The sequence below is a fragment of the Dufourea novaeangliae genome, unplaced genomic scaffold, assembly GCF_001272555.1.
Source record: "Dufourea novaeangliae isolate 0120121106 unplaced genomic scaffold, ASM127255v1 scaffold208, whole genome shotgun sequence".
Lineage (NCBI taxonomy): Eukaryota > Metazoa > Arthropoda > Insecta > Hymenoptera > Halictidae > Dufourea > Dufourea novaeangliae.
The window spans coordinates 2,104,435-2,122,329 of NW_015374114.1; the positions used below are offsets into that span (position 1 = coordinate 2,104,435).

Below are 17,895 nucleotides of genomic sequence, written 5' to 3' on the forward strand. Positions count from 1 at the left end.
CGATCGTTTCAGGGCGAGGATATCTTTCGTTTGCTTCTCGAAGCCGGTAAAGATCGCAACATTCTTCTACATATAGCGCAAAATATGCCATCGCAAGCAAGACCAAACATTGATACGGAAATTTTGGCGAAAAAGGCAAACGCTAAGGTAACACCACTGAAACAAGTAAACCATTCCTTTTTATAGAACGCATCGCGGCACATGCGATAAAAAGATTTCAGATAAAGTTTATGGAAATTCGAACAGGTAAGGAGTTTAAACTTTGCGGGACTGTTCGGAGGAGGTGTATTGCACACAAAGTTATGGCTCGTCGACAGAATGCACGTGTACGTCGGTTCAGAGTTCGCTCTCGCAAGTGAAAGAACTCGGCCTAGTCGCTTTGAACTGCAGTTGTCTGGCAAACGATTACGCTAAGATTTTCGATGTAAGTCGGCTGTTTTGTTATCGAAAGGTGCAGCTACGTATAAACAAATCGCGGGACTCACGAGTAGTCCGATCCGGTTCGAATCAAACCAATTCGATCTGTATTTAACCATCGATCCTATACAATCACGGAAATGCTCGCTTCCTCGATAGTATTATATGTATGTCAGATTTTTCGGAATACTTTTTAGATTTACTGGACGGTGGCGGAGAACGGTAAAATACCGCCCGTTTGGCCAGACTCGGTCGATACAAACGTCAATTTAAATAATCCAATCAACTTTACGTTTATGGACAATAGGTATCGAACGTTCGTTGCGGTAAGTATGGTTGGTTTCATATGCATACATTGAATTTGACTGGAACACCGATTCAATATCAAAACGGGAGGCCGTTCAGGTCTGGTTGTGTAATTATTTTAAGTCTGCTAACTACTTAATGCTAACGACAGTTTTGAAAATTACGTATTTCAGAGTGCACCGCCACCGTTCTCGCCAACGGGTAGAACGGACGATATTAATGCTATACTCTATTGCATAGAGAAAGCAGAGAAATTTATTTACATCGCGGTAATGGATTATTTCCCTTTGATGATATACACCCCTAAAATCAAGTACGCATTCATATACATGTATAGATTTTTTCGTCTCGTCTAATTCATCCATTCGTTTGCTGCTTCTGTTACGATTTTAGCGTCAATTAAATTTTCTACGTACACACTACACAGGGTGTTAATGAAAATCTTGCATGGTTTACACAGGGGGTGATAAATTAGGACAAAAATCAAGAACGACGAAATTGCGTTCGAGGCTTCGTTTTCGAGTTGTTAATAATTGTAAAAAATTGAGAGCCGCGTTTTTCAACTGTTTCACGTGTTGGTCTCAGTCATTTTATTTCATTTCATTTCATTTCATTTCATTTCATTTCATTTCATTTCATTCATTAGTTTCACTAGAATTCGCCAGATCATCGAACGAGCACGTGTATCGGCTGAAAAGTGACGGTTCGAATACTTATTATAATTGTAATTTACAATACAGTGGATTCTTACGATATTGCCGTTCGCCGGGGCAGTAGGAGAGGAAATTCTCGAAAACGGCAATGTGTCGAGAGCCCCCTTCGTGGCGACGGCGCGGCGTATGCAACGTCGCGTGGGAGAGCGAATCTGTGTGCGTGAAAGTGCGTGTGTAGGGGAAGCGCCTCACGTGGCAATAGGCCAAGCGGCATTATCTTAAAGAGTCCGCTGTATGTATAAACCATCGCGCAAAACGCATTTCACGTGTATTTTGCCTGTATTTTCGACAATTAATACCTCGGAACTGAAACCACGAACGGAATTTCGTCTTACGTCGTTAGTTTGGCATTTAGAATCCACTCTGTAAAAGTTTCCCACATTTTATAACACATATGCACATACACATATACATATGTATATACATATAAAAAATACATATGTATGCATATCTACATAATGTGTAATGATACCTATTCCGTGACCAGAATATTCTTGGTTTGCACCTTTAAACGGTATAAATATTTAGGTATTGGCCGATAATAGACGACGCTTTGAGAACCGCGGCCATCGAACGAAAAATTCAAGTACGGTTATTGATCTCTTCTTGGAAGCATTCACGTGAATCTGAAGTTTCTTTCTTAAGGTCGTTGGTCGAGTTAACCGGCAGTTACCCAGGCGTTAAAATTGAAGTGGTCAGTATTTTGATGCTTTAAAGCCTTAAGATATGATCCACCGCGCACGCATGTTATGGGCATCCATCGAGTAACGTTGCAATACAATCGCTACAATCTGTTATTTCAGAGAAGATTCATAGTTCCTACAAACCCAGATTTCAATAGGATACCGTTTTCGAGGGTGAATCACAATAAGTATATGGTGACCGACATTGCCGCGTATATAGGAACTAGCAATTGGTCTGGAGATTATTTTACAAACACTGCAGGTAATTATTGTCTGGATTGTATTAATTCGTGTGTTCTGTGAAAAGACAGACATGTCTACGAAATAATGCACAAGTTTACGCCGATATTGTATTGTAGGTGTAGGGACCGTATTCGAAAGTATCGGCGATCAAACTTCGAGTAATCTCAGGCAGCAACTGGAAAACATTTTTCATCGTGACTGGTACTCTGAATATTCTTACAACCTGAATCGAAGCGTACCAAATGAGAAACGATTGATACCAAATTCCATTCAAGACGATTACTATTGACGATTGTCAGGCTATGTATTAGCGCGACAACGATGACTCTGTTAACGAGTATTCGACCAATCAGAAAAATGAAAATCATTTCTGGTTGGTTAGCATCGCGACTCGGACATCTTAAATGTCACGTCTCTCGTCATTCGTAAACTTAAACTTTTTTCCTCTTCTACGAAATACTTGGTTATGGTTGTCCGAACTCTGCAAATATCGCCTTCAAGCGGACGTTTTATTTGTTCCGCATGCGGCGCCGCGCACACACTCGAGCGCGCTCCTGTGTTTTCCTCCCTTCCTTCCTTCCTTCCTTCCTTCCTTCCTTCTTTTCTATTCTTCAACCATCCATGTATTTCTTCATCTCCTTTTTTCTGTTCGTCTCTTTTAAAAGATTCTCCCCTCCTCCCCGTTCGGTCTGTCTTTTCTCTCTCATGTGTAGTTATTCGCCAATCACGAGAGACGTACACAACTTAAATCTTAAAGCTATGTGTAAGTAATCTTACATAACGACGAACGTCCGTGTGCCTTCGTTCAAGTGCCCTTGCAAATGTTTTCTAAGAGAGATCGGCTCGGGACGATACTACTTATTATAGATATATACATATATACATCCTTCCGTATATGCCTATCTATATGTACGTACGTACATAATGCCGAAAATTGATAAATCTGTAGAACACCGTTAAAGTAAGAGATCGAATTTCATTGATGGTCAATTGAAATCCAAGTTCTAGGATAACTGTCGATTCAGTCGATTGTGCCTTTTCTATACTTTCAAACTTTTGCAATATTTCAAGTATAAAAATATGCGACTAAAAATTGTTACATGTTCGTGCAGTTGTACGTCACTAGAAATTACAGATTGAATTGTAAATATGAGGACTATTTGCGTATGTATCCGCAAAAAGTCTGCCGCGCGTGTTTTATGTTACGTAAATTGCGCGTAAAAACAAGTGCGCCTTTTTGCTCCAGAAGGACTCGGTAACCACGCCATTAACATACTGATCATAATTTTATGTTTACGTGCTGTAATATCAACCGGTAGATTTATCTTTATCAATTAGGTCTCTATAAAAGATCGTTCCATTATACATGTATTTTCTAAAAAGCATTTTGCGTGTATCTATATATTGTTTTTCAAGATTTAAATGCTTCGTCGAATTCGCGTCTATGTACATCTCTTGTAGCATGGCTCGGTAAGAGCTTAACGGGCGAAGTAGTTGCATTAATTTTTCTACTAGACGCGTTATAAATTAAGAGAGATGATTCATCATGTATATGTATATACATATATATGTACACTGTGCATATTACATACACATATACCTATGTATTGGAAGCACATATACCCGTTTGCATTGTTCCAATCGCACGAATATTGCCTGGAAGATTAAATTAAGTTATTCGTAATATCATGCGTGACATATACATACAGGTATATTGTACATTGTATATGTACATACGTAGCGCAAATACAGCCCACACTATCCTAACGAATAGTTAAAGATCGACAGGCAGACATTTCATAAATGTCAATCTAATCTCTAATTCCGATACACGTAATAGAGTTGATCGTAAAACGAATTTCGTTGCACCACATTCTCTTTCGTTCTTCACGTTCGCATTTTTTACCATCCCCATTATCTCATTGTCAAGTTACGCCTTCCTGTTATTTTTTATGTAATTAATTCTTATCTGGTACTTTTATAATTTGTTTGTGCTTCCTTTGTATCAATGCATGTATACGCACACACTTTTGTAATAAAGAAGAAAAAAAGAACATAAACCTGTGAACTGTATCTTTGTTGTTCATTTACGGAACGAAACGTACACGTGCCTTTAGCACGAATCGTCGAAGGAATTCGAAAGATGCTCGTCCCTCGTTTCTGCCCACTGACAATTTACCCGCTGCGTGGCAACAGCAGTATATGTATGATACATACATACTGTACCTAGCTAACACATTACATATGTAACAAGGATAACAGGAACTACATAATACGAGTGTAACAACTTGCGTCGAAATTTGTTACGGTGCACCACACGATAAGTAATCTCGAAGTGCATTCAGCACTCATGTTTTTGGATCGTGGAAACATTTATGCATTAGATTTCTTGATTAGCTTCTAACAGTTAATTAATAATGACAGTTTATGGGACATTTATGCGGAATGGATAGAAAAAATCACGATCGTGTTTTGGTAGGGGAGACTGGGGCTAAAAGTTTCGAAGGTTATATTTTAAAAATGAAAAAAGATATCGTTGTGCTTTCAATTGTTTTCGTCGTGTGGCCCGAGGCCCGATCACGCCAATCTGTCGTCCATTTTGATGTCGGTGTCTGTGAGCTGTTGAAAAATTACAGTACCATTGCACAAGATAACTGGTGGATGCGTAATAATCCTGGAAAAATCATGTCGGTGTATGATATTCCAGGGATTGTTAAATACGCTTGGCCCTTGGCATCGGTTCCCAACAACGTGATTAATGCATCTAAGAAGACCGGAATATGTTCATATAAGAAAAATATATTCACAGACAAGGACTTTGCTCCATCTCTTACGTGACCGACCGTCATTTAGTTGAGAACCAGGAACCAGCTTTCATAATGCATCGGAACGTCGAAAAGGAAAACGAACCCTAACCACGGCCTTCGAACTTTCGTAACATAACCATAGGACAATCAATTTTTACTGGCATCGTTGAAGATCCTATTCTTGACCTCTCCAGGAATGAAACAGTACCAGCAACATTTTCACCTGAAATAGTTCGGCCTCTACCAAAAGCGACACCGAGACAGGAGAAACCTATACGTCGCCGTATTAGAAAATCAGCTGTCCTGACTGACACTCCGGAGAACGATGCATTGCTGTTGAAGAGCAGTGAAATAAAAATAATAAAAAAAAAGGAAAAACGAAGAAATCAATAGAAAGACTAAAAACAACGGAAGTGTAAAGATCAAGCTGAGCGAAAGATTCTCCAAGAAAAAAATGAAATTGATGATGAGGAAGAGAACTTGGAATATTATTGTATTATTTGCTGTGCCTCATATTCGTATTAAAAATCAGAACCCAGCGAATAATGGATTGAATGTATAGTGCGTAAGAACTGGGCTCATTCCAAATGTACAAAAAATATAAATTCAGTATTATACGTTTGCTCCAAACTGCGAATTCCGGGGAGTCGAATGACGATTTTTCATTTTTCAAGATTGAAAAAGATTATATTGTTCTGGTTCTCTTTTAAAGATATCTCTATATTTTGGTTATTTTGTACCTTAATAAATAAACATTGTTAATAAAATTGTGTTTTCATTCATCAGAAAGTGAAATATTTCATTAAAAGGCAACTCGTGTAGTTCTTATAATAACAACAACATACCCCGCAAAGGGGCAAGAAGTTCCGCTTTGACCAGCAATAAATAAATGACTTTCTATGAAAAACCTATTACAGGTATGTATATAAATGGGGTAATGTACTTAAAATCCTAAAATATGATAAATTTCCCAATAAAGTAGTCAGCAATAACGAAGAGAATAACTACATTATTTTCCAGTCATTTTTGATGTTTTCTCAAAATCGGAACTTTTAGCCTCGGTTCTCCCTACGTATGTAATGTGTTCAGTTTGCCAGGACTATTGCTAGATAGTTCACGTTTTTCTTCCGTTTCTATACAGATCGATGTTTATAAAATACGATATCGGAATAGTGAAATAGTGGATACTGGGTCGTCCAATGAGTTGATGCAGTTTTCATTTCATTATTAGGAGATAATTTATCTGAATAACGTCTGATCAATTTCCTTTTTTTGCTTCGGTTATGCGGATTAATGTAATCACTGTCGATTTTAGTATTTAGAAGAATAAAAAGAAAATTTCTCAGTTTACGTTTTGCCTACCGATCGTGTTACCATTATAACAAAAGCAAACAAACAAAAACAACATCAACAAATTTTCCACAATATTAGAAGCACAACAGTTGGCAAAAAGTCTAATAACGACAGCCGGATGAGATGTAAACGATGAAAAAGGTAAAACTATGTCTGTCGGAGAGATCATGTTACGTTGCGTTGAGAGAAGTTGAAAGAAAGTTAACGCGTGCGAAATATCTACGTTGCGTTGTTAACGACGGTGGTGTACAGTTCTTACTGACGTCGAAACGTGTTTGACGTTTAATCGTTCGATTAATATAAAGCCAGTTATAAATTGTTTGTTCGTAGGAAACACGAATTCCATGTATATGCGTACGTGTTTCGTGACACTTGGAAAAATGAATCAATTCGAAATGTCGGAGGGAAAAGTGGTAGACGTGGTTCGTTGTTACGGACGATGATACGTAATTGTCAGTGTAAATATTGTTTCTTCGACTCTTGATCGGTCGGTTTCGAAAGGCTGCGCGAGAGGCTGTCGTGTTTTGTCCAGGATAACTACTCGACCAGTCGAAAACTTGTCGAGCAGCGAACACTTTGGCGGATGCTTCGGTCACCTCAGTCAGACGGGTTTGCGCGCGCGCGCGCGCGCGCGCGTCCCTCCACCCGACGAACTTTTACCAACGAAACGCGGTTTCGTGCGCATTTGCTGTTTATTTAGTCGATTTAGTACACTCTTGTTCGGTCTCTTTCGACTCTATGTATAGCATCGAATCGAAAAATTATTCCCACGATATTCTCGGACGTGTTGATTTTTTTTCCCATGCGAGAACGGTAACGGTAATCAATTGATCTCGAAAGAATTCTTTTTCGAGGTTTGTTCTTGCAACTTGAGATGAAAAGTTTGAAACGATGAAAAGACAGATTAAATATGCAAGGAGGGATAAATAAAAAGAAAATGCAGGTGGCAGAGATTGAAAAAAGAAGAAGAAGGCTAAGAAGGAGAAGGAGAAGAAGAAGAGGAAAACGGAAAATAAATTTGCGGAAGGGAGGTGCTGAATGGGGGGTCGAACGCGATCCAACTGCCAAGGAAGGGGAAGGAGAAGGAGAGTCAAAGGGTAAAGGGAAGGGGTAAGACAATAAGGAGAGTAGAAGGAGGAGAAAGGAAAAGCGAGACCAACGACGGTACGAGTGACAATTCCGAATTGTGTATCGCTTGCAAAAGACTCGAGCTGGCATTAGAGGAGGATCAGTAAATTCGCGCGAAGAGAAAGTTTCCAAGACACTTGGCGTTCGATCGCTCGTTCATTGGTTCGTTGGTGCGTTCGTTCTTCCGTTTCTTAATCTACTTATCAGATTTGGAAATTTCGTTTCTCCTTGTATTGTGTGTGGTTGGTTCATTGAACTAATATTTGCTGGTTCGGCAGTCTCGTTCACGTTTAGGAACGTCGCGCGAGCATTAATTTCACGGAACATCGGATAAGGTCAGTAAAACTGTAACATTTTGTCAATTATTTTTAAACTAAAGTAAATTATGACGATTGCAAAAGTACGGATAGAGAATTCGGTTCGTGGAACCGACGACAATTTTTTCGTAAATTTTTATAAACAATTGGAGTCGTACATAAAACTCCGTTGATACATAGAATACATACATGTGCATATGTATTCCGACAGGCTTTCACGGCACGCGTTAAGATGTGCAACTATTTTAATGAATAGCAGTGAAAACGGGATGTGCAGGTTAAATTTGTACAAAACAGCAGGTATACACGAAGAAGCAGATTGTGTCGCTCGTTTATACATATGGATTGTATCTATTCCCAAGTGATTGATAACGACATGGTCATTTCGTAATGCGTCCATATCATGCAGCTAAAGAGGGTTGAAACGGTCGAGCTTGTAGACATAGAAGGCGTAGGTATAGTCGACGGTTGTATCGTGGTTTTAGGAAAATGATACCTACCGAATGCACGAGAACCTCGCACGCTAAAAGAATTCCTCTTTTACTTATACGCTACCTGGGCCAGACCCGCAAAGGGAACATCCATTTATGGCCTGGCTGATCGTGAGTTTGCTACCACGCTTAATCGCTATCGTCGGTTATACGAACGAATACGAAACGAATACGAAACGAATACGAAACGAATACGAAACGAATACGAAACGAAACTAAACGAACGTATGTATAGCTACAATACGTACCAACAATACATAGATTGCCTTTCGTATCAAAGAGCCAACCACAAACGGAATACTTTGATTTTTGAGATGTCGTTAATCGTTTCTTCGGCGATCCGTTAAAAGTCAGGAAGCGAGTAAACTTGCAAGACCATGATCGTTGGTACATTAGGACGTAACGGTTGCTCGTAAAAAAGTATCACACTCCATAGAGTTACGCGTGTACCGATGTTTTAGCATTTCGACGTTTCGGCGTGTTGGTGCTCCGAAATTCTCCGTACCGAATCGAATATTTACTGGGCGATGTATACCGTTATCCGTATAACGTGGTGCTCGCGCAGCATCCGCACCGTTATTTCATTCGAGGCAGACCGTGTCAGTTTTTCGATTTATCACCGACCTGTGACTCCATATTTTTCGTTTCGTTACGTTCTTTCGATTCTCGAATAGATCTTGCATCCAAAGACAGCTTCGTTTCACTCGCACCAACTGAATACGGTAGTATAAAATAGTATAAAATAGTTGGTAAACTTAACAATAAGCCCGTTGGAAAACGGATAGTAGATCTTTGTAAAACAGGAAATAAACAGCGGTAACCGAGTAAGCTCAGGGAACCCGGAACAGTTAGTTGCATCGTCGCAACCTTTGCACCAGGTTTTCTTATTCTGTGCACTCGCATTCGACCGATAGCGTAGAGTAGGAAAAGATGTTTCGCGATCGGTGGGGAAACGTAGCCCGCGTCGGAACCGGTAGAGATCATCAGGGGAAAAATACTTCCGCGTAGTTGCACTCTGTTCGATTGTATTATTCTTTTGATACGGACGGACCGTTTCGATTGCACAGTCTTTGGTTTCCTTATTCGGTAGCCGAATCCCTCGGAATCGGTGTTCATTTAGCAGGAGGAAAAATTCGAGTACGCAGAAAAATGTTCTCCATCGCGTCGTTTGCAATATCACGACAACACTCGATATCCATAGAACGGTTTTTTCGATTCGAAACACGAGAGACGCACGGACAAAGTTCACTATCGACTTTCACTCTGCGACGCGCGGTTTCTCTCCGGTTAACTACATAATATGTACCTACATACATCGTACTCGGGAGCACATGTGTGGCGGAACCACTCGAGTAGCAGTTTCCAGGATTGGTATGCGGTTAACGCGTAGGTATAATACTTGTCACACTGTCCGTTTCTATTTTTCAGTTTTTACCGTTCACTTACGAAAGAACGCGCGGCACGGTAAGACCGGTAAACAACCAGCGAAAAACGAACCACAACGAAAGCGATGGTGGAAGTTTTATTGGAATCGTGCGGCCAAGACGTGGCGGTGCCGGAAAACGGTTGCAATCTAAACGAGAACACAATAGTATGCTCACCACGGCAGGAACGCGATTGCCATTTCACCACGGACGAGTCGAACCTCACTCCCATTCAGAATTTTTACAATGGACAAAGTGTCTTTGTAACAGGTGGTACCGGATTCATGGGAAAGCTACTGATCGAGAAGCTTCTCCGTGAGTGTCCTGGGATCTCGTTTATTTATTTGTTGGTACGTCCGAAAAAAGGAAAGGATGTGCATCAACGTATCGAAGAGATCTTTGATGATCCGGTAAGAATTCATGCATACTACTACTTAAACTACCATTAATCTACTGCTTGTCATCCGTTTTACCAAACACGTTCCTTCGCAACTTTTCGCCTTCTTTGACTCCTATGTACTCCCTCTTCTGCCGATAATACTGCGAATCGAAGACACTACTATATCGACTTTCTCCCAACGTACCTATACATAGGTATAAAGCGACAGCAGTCGCCGATGCCGATGCCGATCCCGATCCCGATTCCGATTATTACCCTTTCTACGGGTCCTCTACATACATATACTCCTCTCATATGTCCACGAGCAATATACATACCTCTTTTAAACCACGTTAAACCTTGCATCGGGTCTTACTACCCTCGTATAGATACATGCATGTACATATGTATACGGATTATGATCATCTCTTATTTGCTTGGCCAGCTTTTTAGCAAACTGAAAGAAAAGCAGCCAAAATTTAGACATCAAACTGTCGCAATAGCTGGAGACTGTAGTCTGCCCGGCTTGGGTATCTCTGCTACCGACAGAGCCATGATAACACGCGATGTTTCGATCGTTTTTCACGTCGCGGCGACCGTCAGATTCGATGAAAAGATGAAACTCGCTGTGCCCATCAATGTTAGGAGTCCGAAGGATGTGATTGATCTTTGCAAAGAAATGTCTGGTTTAAAGGCAAGTGAATGCCATCCAAGAAGATACGCGAATACATACATACATATATGTATGTGTATATGTATATGTACCTAACAAGAAATTCACTACTTACAGTCATTCGTACACGTGTCAACGGCATACGCCAATTGTCCGTATACATTGATCGAGGAGAAGGTATACGATCCACCAATGGAGCCGGACAAGTTGGTCACTCTGATGGAATGCATAGACGAGAAACTGCTCGAAGAAATAACTCCGCGGTAAGCAAATATTTCTCAAGGCCTCGTTTTTCGTTGTGCCAGTTCGTTTTCTCTTCGACTATTCGATTATTCTTACAGATTGCTGGGCGCCTGGCCGAACACGTACACTTTCACAAAAGCAGTAGCAGAAAACATCGTGAATAAAAGGGCCGATGATCTGCCCGTCGGAATATTTCGTCCCGCGATTGGTTGGTATTTCATGACGATTTCGTTTCATTCCATTTTTAGTTATCTCGCCCGCACGCAGGACAACAATCCAGTCGGGCGGATACAAATTAGAAGGTCGATTCGTTAAAACCTGAATTTTTAGTGATATCCACGTACCGAGAACCGTTACGAGGATGGATCGATAACTTGTATGGGCCAACTGGAGTAGTGGCTGGGGCAGGTACCGGAATTCTGCGATCGATTCACTGTGACGGTTCCATACAGGCTAACGTTGTACCTGGAGACTTAACAGTGAACGCTCTAATAGCCTGTGCTTGGGATGTAGCGAATCGTCACAGGTACCTATATCGTCCAAATACAAACTTTTCATGTTTCTCCCCTCTTCTCTTCTTCATCTTTATACTTTTATAGCTTTATACCGTTCCTCTACACTCTCTAAATTCGCCATTTCATTCTTGAGAATGGTTTCACGCATTTACAGATCTGCGACTACCAAGGAAGAAAAATCGAAAGATATTCCAGTTTACAATTACGTTTCGAAAGACAATCCCATCACATATGACCAGTTAAAAAACATGTCCGAAAAGTATGGTTTCGAATTTCCAACTGGCAAGGCGATATGGTACTACAGTTTTCGCAACACCAAGTATAGAATAATTCACTTTTTCTACGTTTACTTGTTGCATCTACTTCCGGCGTTACTGATCGATACCGCTATGCTTTGCTTAGGCAAACAACCCAGGTAAATCTCACTTTTCGATACGTCTCGATGCCCTCCCACCAACTTCTTTCTGATGCTTCGCTTTTCTATTACTCATATTTTCCTAACTCACGATGCATTGTGTCGTATTTTTCAAAAACATACGCATATTTCTTTCATGGAAGAATGCTCAAGATCTACAAAAAGATACACAAATTTATGGACGTGCTGAATTATTTTACAACAAAAACCTGGAAATTTTCAAACGACAATTTTAAAGCAGTCTTAAATAAAATGAGTCCGGAGGATCGCGAAAATTTCGCCTGCGACATCGCTAGGATCGACTGGGATCATTACTTTCGAACTTACGTGCGAGGAGTTCGTGTCTATTTAATAAAAGATCCCCTGGATACTCTTCCACAAGCACGCGTTAGATGGCAAAGGTAACCAAACAACATGTATCAGATTGTATTACGTTTCTTTTCTGCGAATCGAAACAACTGCTAAAAACCTGTTCATATTTCTACTTTTGATTCTCCTTTTGTTTTTTTTTGTTTTTACAGATTATACTGGATCCATCAAGCGTTGAAATTGATTCTCGCTTATGGTATGCTCAGAATATGTTGGTTGACTATGTTTCACCTTTTTCGGCTTTGTACGTGGCAGTCTGCGTAGCATCAATGCATACGTTTATTAATACAAATACATATAAATTTATATGCCGTGGCGTGCGAACCTAGAGGCGCGCGCACGCGCGCGCGTGTGTGTGTGTGTGTGTGTGTGTGCGTGCGTGCGTGCGTGCGCGCATGTGTGTTGTACACTCGGGAACGTGAGTATTCAACGTCGAGTGGATTTACAAATTATCGTATCGAATCGAATCAAATCGATGTCTCTTACCGAATGAATGCGAATGGTGATCAATCGTGGTAAAAATCTTCAAATGTTCTAAACAGCTCGTAAGGAAGAAATGAAAAGACGAGAAAGACTAGAATTCGCGAAACAACTGTTCCGGCAATGTTGATTGTCGTTTGAACCTGTGGCGACGTTTTCTCTTACCTTTTATTAACAGCTCCTGTTCCTTTCTCCTCTTATTCTCTTTCTCTGCTTCTTCTTCCTTTCACGCGTCTTCTTGTAGGAGAATTTTTTTAATCGCGTAAACAGCGCTCAACTTCTGTGGCGCCTATACGCGTACACTTGTTATATACTATACACTTCCATTTTTTAATAAAGGAGTTATTTTTTTTACAGCAGACGAGTTGACACGATTCACTTTTAGTCTCTTATAAACACGGCACTTGCTCGAAATTTTATTTCGCGATTCACGAGCAACTTTTGTCGCTAAAAATCAAGAGGCAAAAAACAAAACCACTCGCGCACCCAAAAGTCTTTCGATAAATTAAACTTTTGTTGCACTTACATCGTATCTATGGAAATTTTTCGCTGTGTTTCTTGAATCGTAGAGTCGGCCCACCATTTACCCAGGAAACATTTCCTCGTGAAATCATTCATGTAACGTCTTTTTCTCTTAGTTATTTTTCTTCCTTTTTTCCTGGTCATCTCTGGTATGCTATTTGGAAGGTCGTACAAGAATGTTAAGAAGTACGTCACAAACAGTATTACGCATCGCGTCTTGCATTTTGCATCTCGCATCTCGACGATCTACACTCGCAAAACTACCACAAGGCGTGTACGAGTATCAATAGTCAGTTGTTCGTATAAGTATAAGAGATGAGTGAACACTGATCGCACGTGACAAATTTCTGATGACAGATACAGCGACAAATTTACCGGAGCTCTCGCTGCGGCCGATATTGGTTTTTTGAAAACCATGAACATGGACAGGAATCGCACAGCAGAGTTAATTCTAACTGATTATATCGTGATCGCTCTAATTGTTACTGCTTGGGCAATAGCCAAGAAACGTTGCAGGTTACTGAAAACACGTACGTGAGACGATACGATACGATTTGTCGTACGAATGTTACACAAGGAACCCTAATGCCGCACAATACGATCGCGTCGTATCGTTCCAGAAACGTTGCACTGTACTTCAGCCGGTCGAAGCGACCTGGGTCGTACGATCAATTGTACGACAAATCGTCTCGTGTAAGTATGGGGCACTTAACACGGACGCCCGACCCAACTTTCTTTCATTTCGTCTCGTCTCGTCTCGTCTCGTCTCGTCTCGTCTCGTCTCTTCTCTCCTCATCTCTCCTGTCTACTACGTATTTCCTTCTCAATTCTCCATCATTCGCATTCTCGATCGTTGTCAACCGAAACCTTGTTTGTAGGACCGGAACGAATATTCTTCCTGTCTACAACTACCATTCTTCGTGGGAGAACAGCATCAGTTGGGATCGCTACACGGATTTCGCTGTGAAGCACGGAAGACAAGTCCTAAGCGTGCGTAGCGTTTGGTGCTATACCTTTACCGCTGCTAAAAGTATATACGCGTCTTTTATTCTGATCACATTTCTTCGCTTGTTACCAGCTATACTTGTCGATACTGCGCTGATCCTCTCTTGTAGGAAGCCTAGGTAATTATCATCTTTTCCTGTTCGAAACCTAACCCAGCCTTCATCCTGTAGAATTCTGAGAATTTACAAAAGACTCCACAAATTCTCCACCGTAACCAGTTACTTTGGTACACGTGATTGGAATTTATCTTACAACAACACCAGGTCTCTTTGGGATACTCTTTGTCCAAAAGATACAGCGTTATTCACGTTCTCGATGAAAAAATTCGACTGGGACGATTTCATGTACAAATGTGTACGTGACTTGAGGACACACATTTTTAAGGACGATCCTGGTACGATACCTCGTGCAAAACTTCGTATGACCAGGTATACATATGTATAATATGTAATAACATCAAAAAACGCTGTCACATTTCCAACACAACCAAAAGAAACAAGGCAAACATTTCTCCGTTATCGTTGACAGATGCATTTTTAATCCATCCAGCTATATGTACATATGTCATATCTTCTCTTTTTCAGATTCATCATCCTTCACGGTTTTCTCAAGTATATATCACGTTCTTCGTTGCAATTTGGCTTCATTATCGTGTCGCCCGTTCGCTTTTCGAAACTTTCGCTGCACTTGGTACAAGAATCGCTAATACATTTTAATGTAACCTTTTCTACCTTTTTCTGTATGTTTCCTTACACATTCAAATAGCCGTAAACAGCAATCGACTCTTATATGTAATAAAAATAAACCTCTACAATTACTTTTGTAATCAAGTCCGAATTAAGATTTTTTGTGGCATTGGGCTATCAGATTTTCGGGGTCCTCTCTTGGTTAAAAAGCGTGGGGTGGGGGGGGGATTTTTTGTAACACAGCACAACAAAATACATAAATCTTCAAAAATTGAAATTTATTTTAAATAGAATTAAATAACATTTCATCATAAAAAAATGGAAGGTACAGAACGGAACGTGGGGCCCGGGGCTACAGCCCCCCCCCCTCAGATCACCCCTTGATCCAGCGCTGTTCGTACTTTTATAATACATACATATGTTTCTCCTCTCACCATGTCTGCTGTTGTTGCATTCTGCCATGAGGATAAATACATCCGTGTAAATGTATCGTCAGACTTCAATAAAATTGCACGGCAAAAAAGGAGAAGAAAATATGACGCAACATCATTTTCGCTTTCCTTGAACACTTTTGAAATTTTCAACTATTACTGAAGATAAACATTACGCATGGAATAACATGGCACCATATGTACATACATATTTACATATGTATTATGTATCACAAGATTCTATGCTTCGTTATTTTTAGAACAGTAGGGACTCATTTAAAAATGGAATCATAACCTGTGACCAAAAATAAATGCTATCACGGAGAGTATTCTACAGTTCGTTCGCATAAACGGTCTACCAACTAAAATTAAGCACTAAATAGACATTGATGCGAAAGCAACCCGAGTTGGTCGATAGACGTATACCTCCTATTCGTAGTTTTTCACGACGACAATGCTCGGTCACGTACGACGCAAACCACTATGTCCGTTGCGAACTATGAAATTCTATCATATCTGCCATGCTGGCTAGACCTTTCGCCAACAGAGCATGTATCTATATGTACACATATATGTATGTACATGTTTATCACTTTGTTCGTCATTCGAGGCTTTTCTTATGAAATTAAACAGTTCCCAATGGAAAAACACTAATCGCAGTATTACAAAAATTAATCTGCATGAAAATTGATAATTTTGTAAGCATTGATTGCACCGGTTAATATCCCATTCGAAAAAAGCTATTAACACTCTTCTAACAGCGAACATTTCGATCGAATAAAAAATGAATTTAGAAAAAAAAATAAAACAGCATTTCCATTAAAATCTAAAAGAACGGCAACTTCATGTGGTATGACATAATATTATATATACATACATATAATAGAATCGAAATTCAAGGATTAAGTATCTTATAATATGGTGATGTCAAAAATTCTTCATTTGAACATATCTATGTATATGGTAATATTGTAAATCTACTAACCGAGTGTCTGCGTTTAGAGACCTCATTGTTCAGTATTCTCGACGATTCAACGATTTTCGTAGTTACTTCTCAGTTTGCTCAAGAGATAGGACGAAAGAGGGCACAAAAAGGTAACGAAACGATGCATGACAACAGTCCGATGATTGAATACGAATAATTGACGATGTAAAACATTTTCACGGAGAATGTGTCTCGCTATTGCCATGTACATACTGACTGCCACTTTCGGAATACTTTGGAACGTATTCATAGCAATCGGTATATTCTTTTTGACGGTCCTCGGAAAAGCGGTGGAACATATTTCCTATTTAATGACATACCACCAATCACGAAGAGAAATTGACGCCATTCTTCAAGTTCCCCCCGTGTCGACAACACATACTCTTCCACCATTTTTCGAAGAAGGCAAATCGTATACCATTTTCACAGCTGTTCCACTACTCTTCAGTTCATCGAATGTACATTTCTTTTGTCCACTACAGAAACAGAAGCAAACAAGTAAAATCAGAGTGCAACATCATAAGCTTTATTCCTGCAATATCAAAATTTTTTAACGGAAACTGACGAGTTTGGATTTCTACCGTAACCAACGTTCAATCAAGAATTATACGAATACGAAGGTTGTGTCGATCACTTCAAGTTCCATTCAGAAACCGTCGCAGTCAAACGTGTTGCCGAAGCATTTAACTTTTCGACCATCGCTCTATAAATCGTCCATGTTTCATTTACATACAAGGTAATCTATTAATCAGTTTAATGTACGCGCAATAAATCACTTGATTAACGTTCCACTGTTTCATTATTGTAGTTTATTCATTTTTCATTTCATGTTCATAAAAACCATGTAATTAGCTAATTTCTATTTAACCATAATGCCTAAATATTATGCGTCGATCCTTATATGTATCTTGGAAAATACGATTTCTATTATACCTACCTTCGTTATATGTATAGATAGACATTTTAGAACCTTTAATTACTCAACACAGCATTGTTATTACTCGTTAGATCATTGTGCCATTTGTTTTGTGCATCATTTTAAAATTTACTTAATACTGAACAAAGAATTAAAGAATTTCAGGTAAATAAAATCTCACATTTCTACCCTAACCTTTGGATCAATGGATATATACATATTGGAACAATGTATGTCACATTTTATGCTTTTCTCACATTTCAATCAGAAACTGTTTCATATCGTACAGAATACAGAATACAGAATAAATAGAACTCATCCACAGCAAGTCTATGCATAGAAGCAATTTTATTTAATAAAAAAGTGACATAATAAAATTTATTTGTTGTATACA

The 17,895-nt window shown here is 39.6% G+C and overlaps 2 protein-coding genes across 6 annotated transcripts in view; both read left to right on the forward strand.

Moving 5' to 3' along the window:
• LOC107190905 (phospholipase D3-like) overlaps nucleotides 1-2,687 on the forward strand; it is a 4,397-nt gene extending 1,710 nt beyond the window's left edge. The window contains 8 exon segments of the mRNA XM_015579791.1: nucleotides 13-147; nucleotides 247-338; nucleotides 340-424; nucleotides 615-743; nucleotides 897-1,036; nucleotides 1,965-2,130; nucleotides 2,240-2,381; nucleotides 2,479-2,687. Of these exon segments, the coding sequence (XP_015435277.1) occupies nucleotides 13-147; nucleotides 247-338; nucleotides 340-424; nucleotides 615-743; nucleotides 897-1,036; nucleotides 1,965-2,130; nucleotides 2,240-2,381; nucleotides 2,479-2,687 (1,098 nt within the window).
• A 4,886-nt stretch (nucleotides 2,688-7,573) lies between these two features.
• LOC107190913 (putative fatty acyl-CoA reductase CG5065) lies at nucleotides 7,574-12,837 on the forward strand. Of its 5 annotated transcripts, none has more exons than XM_015579803.1 (9): nucleotides 7,574-7,632; nucleotides 9,887-10,292; nucleotides 10,707-10,955; nucleotides 11,052-11,197; nucleotides 11,276-11,385; nucleotides 11,508-11,703; nucleotides 11,847-12,107; nucleotides 12,251-12,508; nucleotides 12,629-12,837. In XM_015579803.1, exons 2-9 carry the CDS (start codon nucleotides 9,969-9,971, stop codon nucleotides 12,738-12,740), a joined length of 1,656 nt encoding a protein of 551 aa, XP_015435289.1. In that variant the 5' UTR covers nucleotides 7,574-7,632; nucleotides 9,887-9,968; the 3' UTR covers nucleotides 12,741-12,837. The 5 variants fall into 5 exon arrangements, with proteins under 5 accessions (XP_015435289.1, XP_015435288.1, XP_015435285.1 ...); XM_015579802.1 differs by lacking the exon at nucleotides 7,574-7,632 and adding an exon at nucleotides 7,688-7,820; XM_015579799.1 differs by lacking the exon at nucleotides 7,574-7,632 and adding an exon at nucleotides 7,828-7,985.
• The last annotated feature ends 5,058 nt before the right edge of the window (nucleotides 12,838-17,895 follow it).

Coding starts and splice junctions, on each gene's coding strand:
- LOC107190913 (XM_015579803.1), top strand. CDS start 9,969: ATGGTGGAAGTTTTATTGGAATCGTGCGGCCAAGACGTGGCGGTGCCG. Junction 11,198..11,275: donor CTCGAAGAAATAACTCCGCG/GTAAGCAAATAT, acceptor TTATTCTTACAG/ATTGCTGGGCGCCTGGCCGA. Junction 11,386..11,507: donor AATATTTCGTCCCGCGATTG/GTTGGTATTTCA, acceptor CTGAATTTTTAG/TGATATCCACGTACCGAGAA.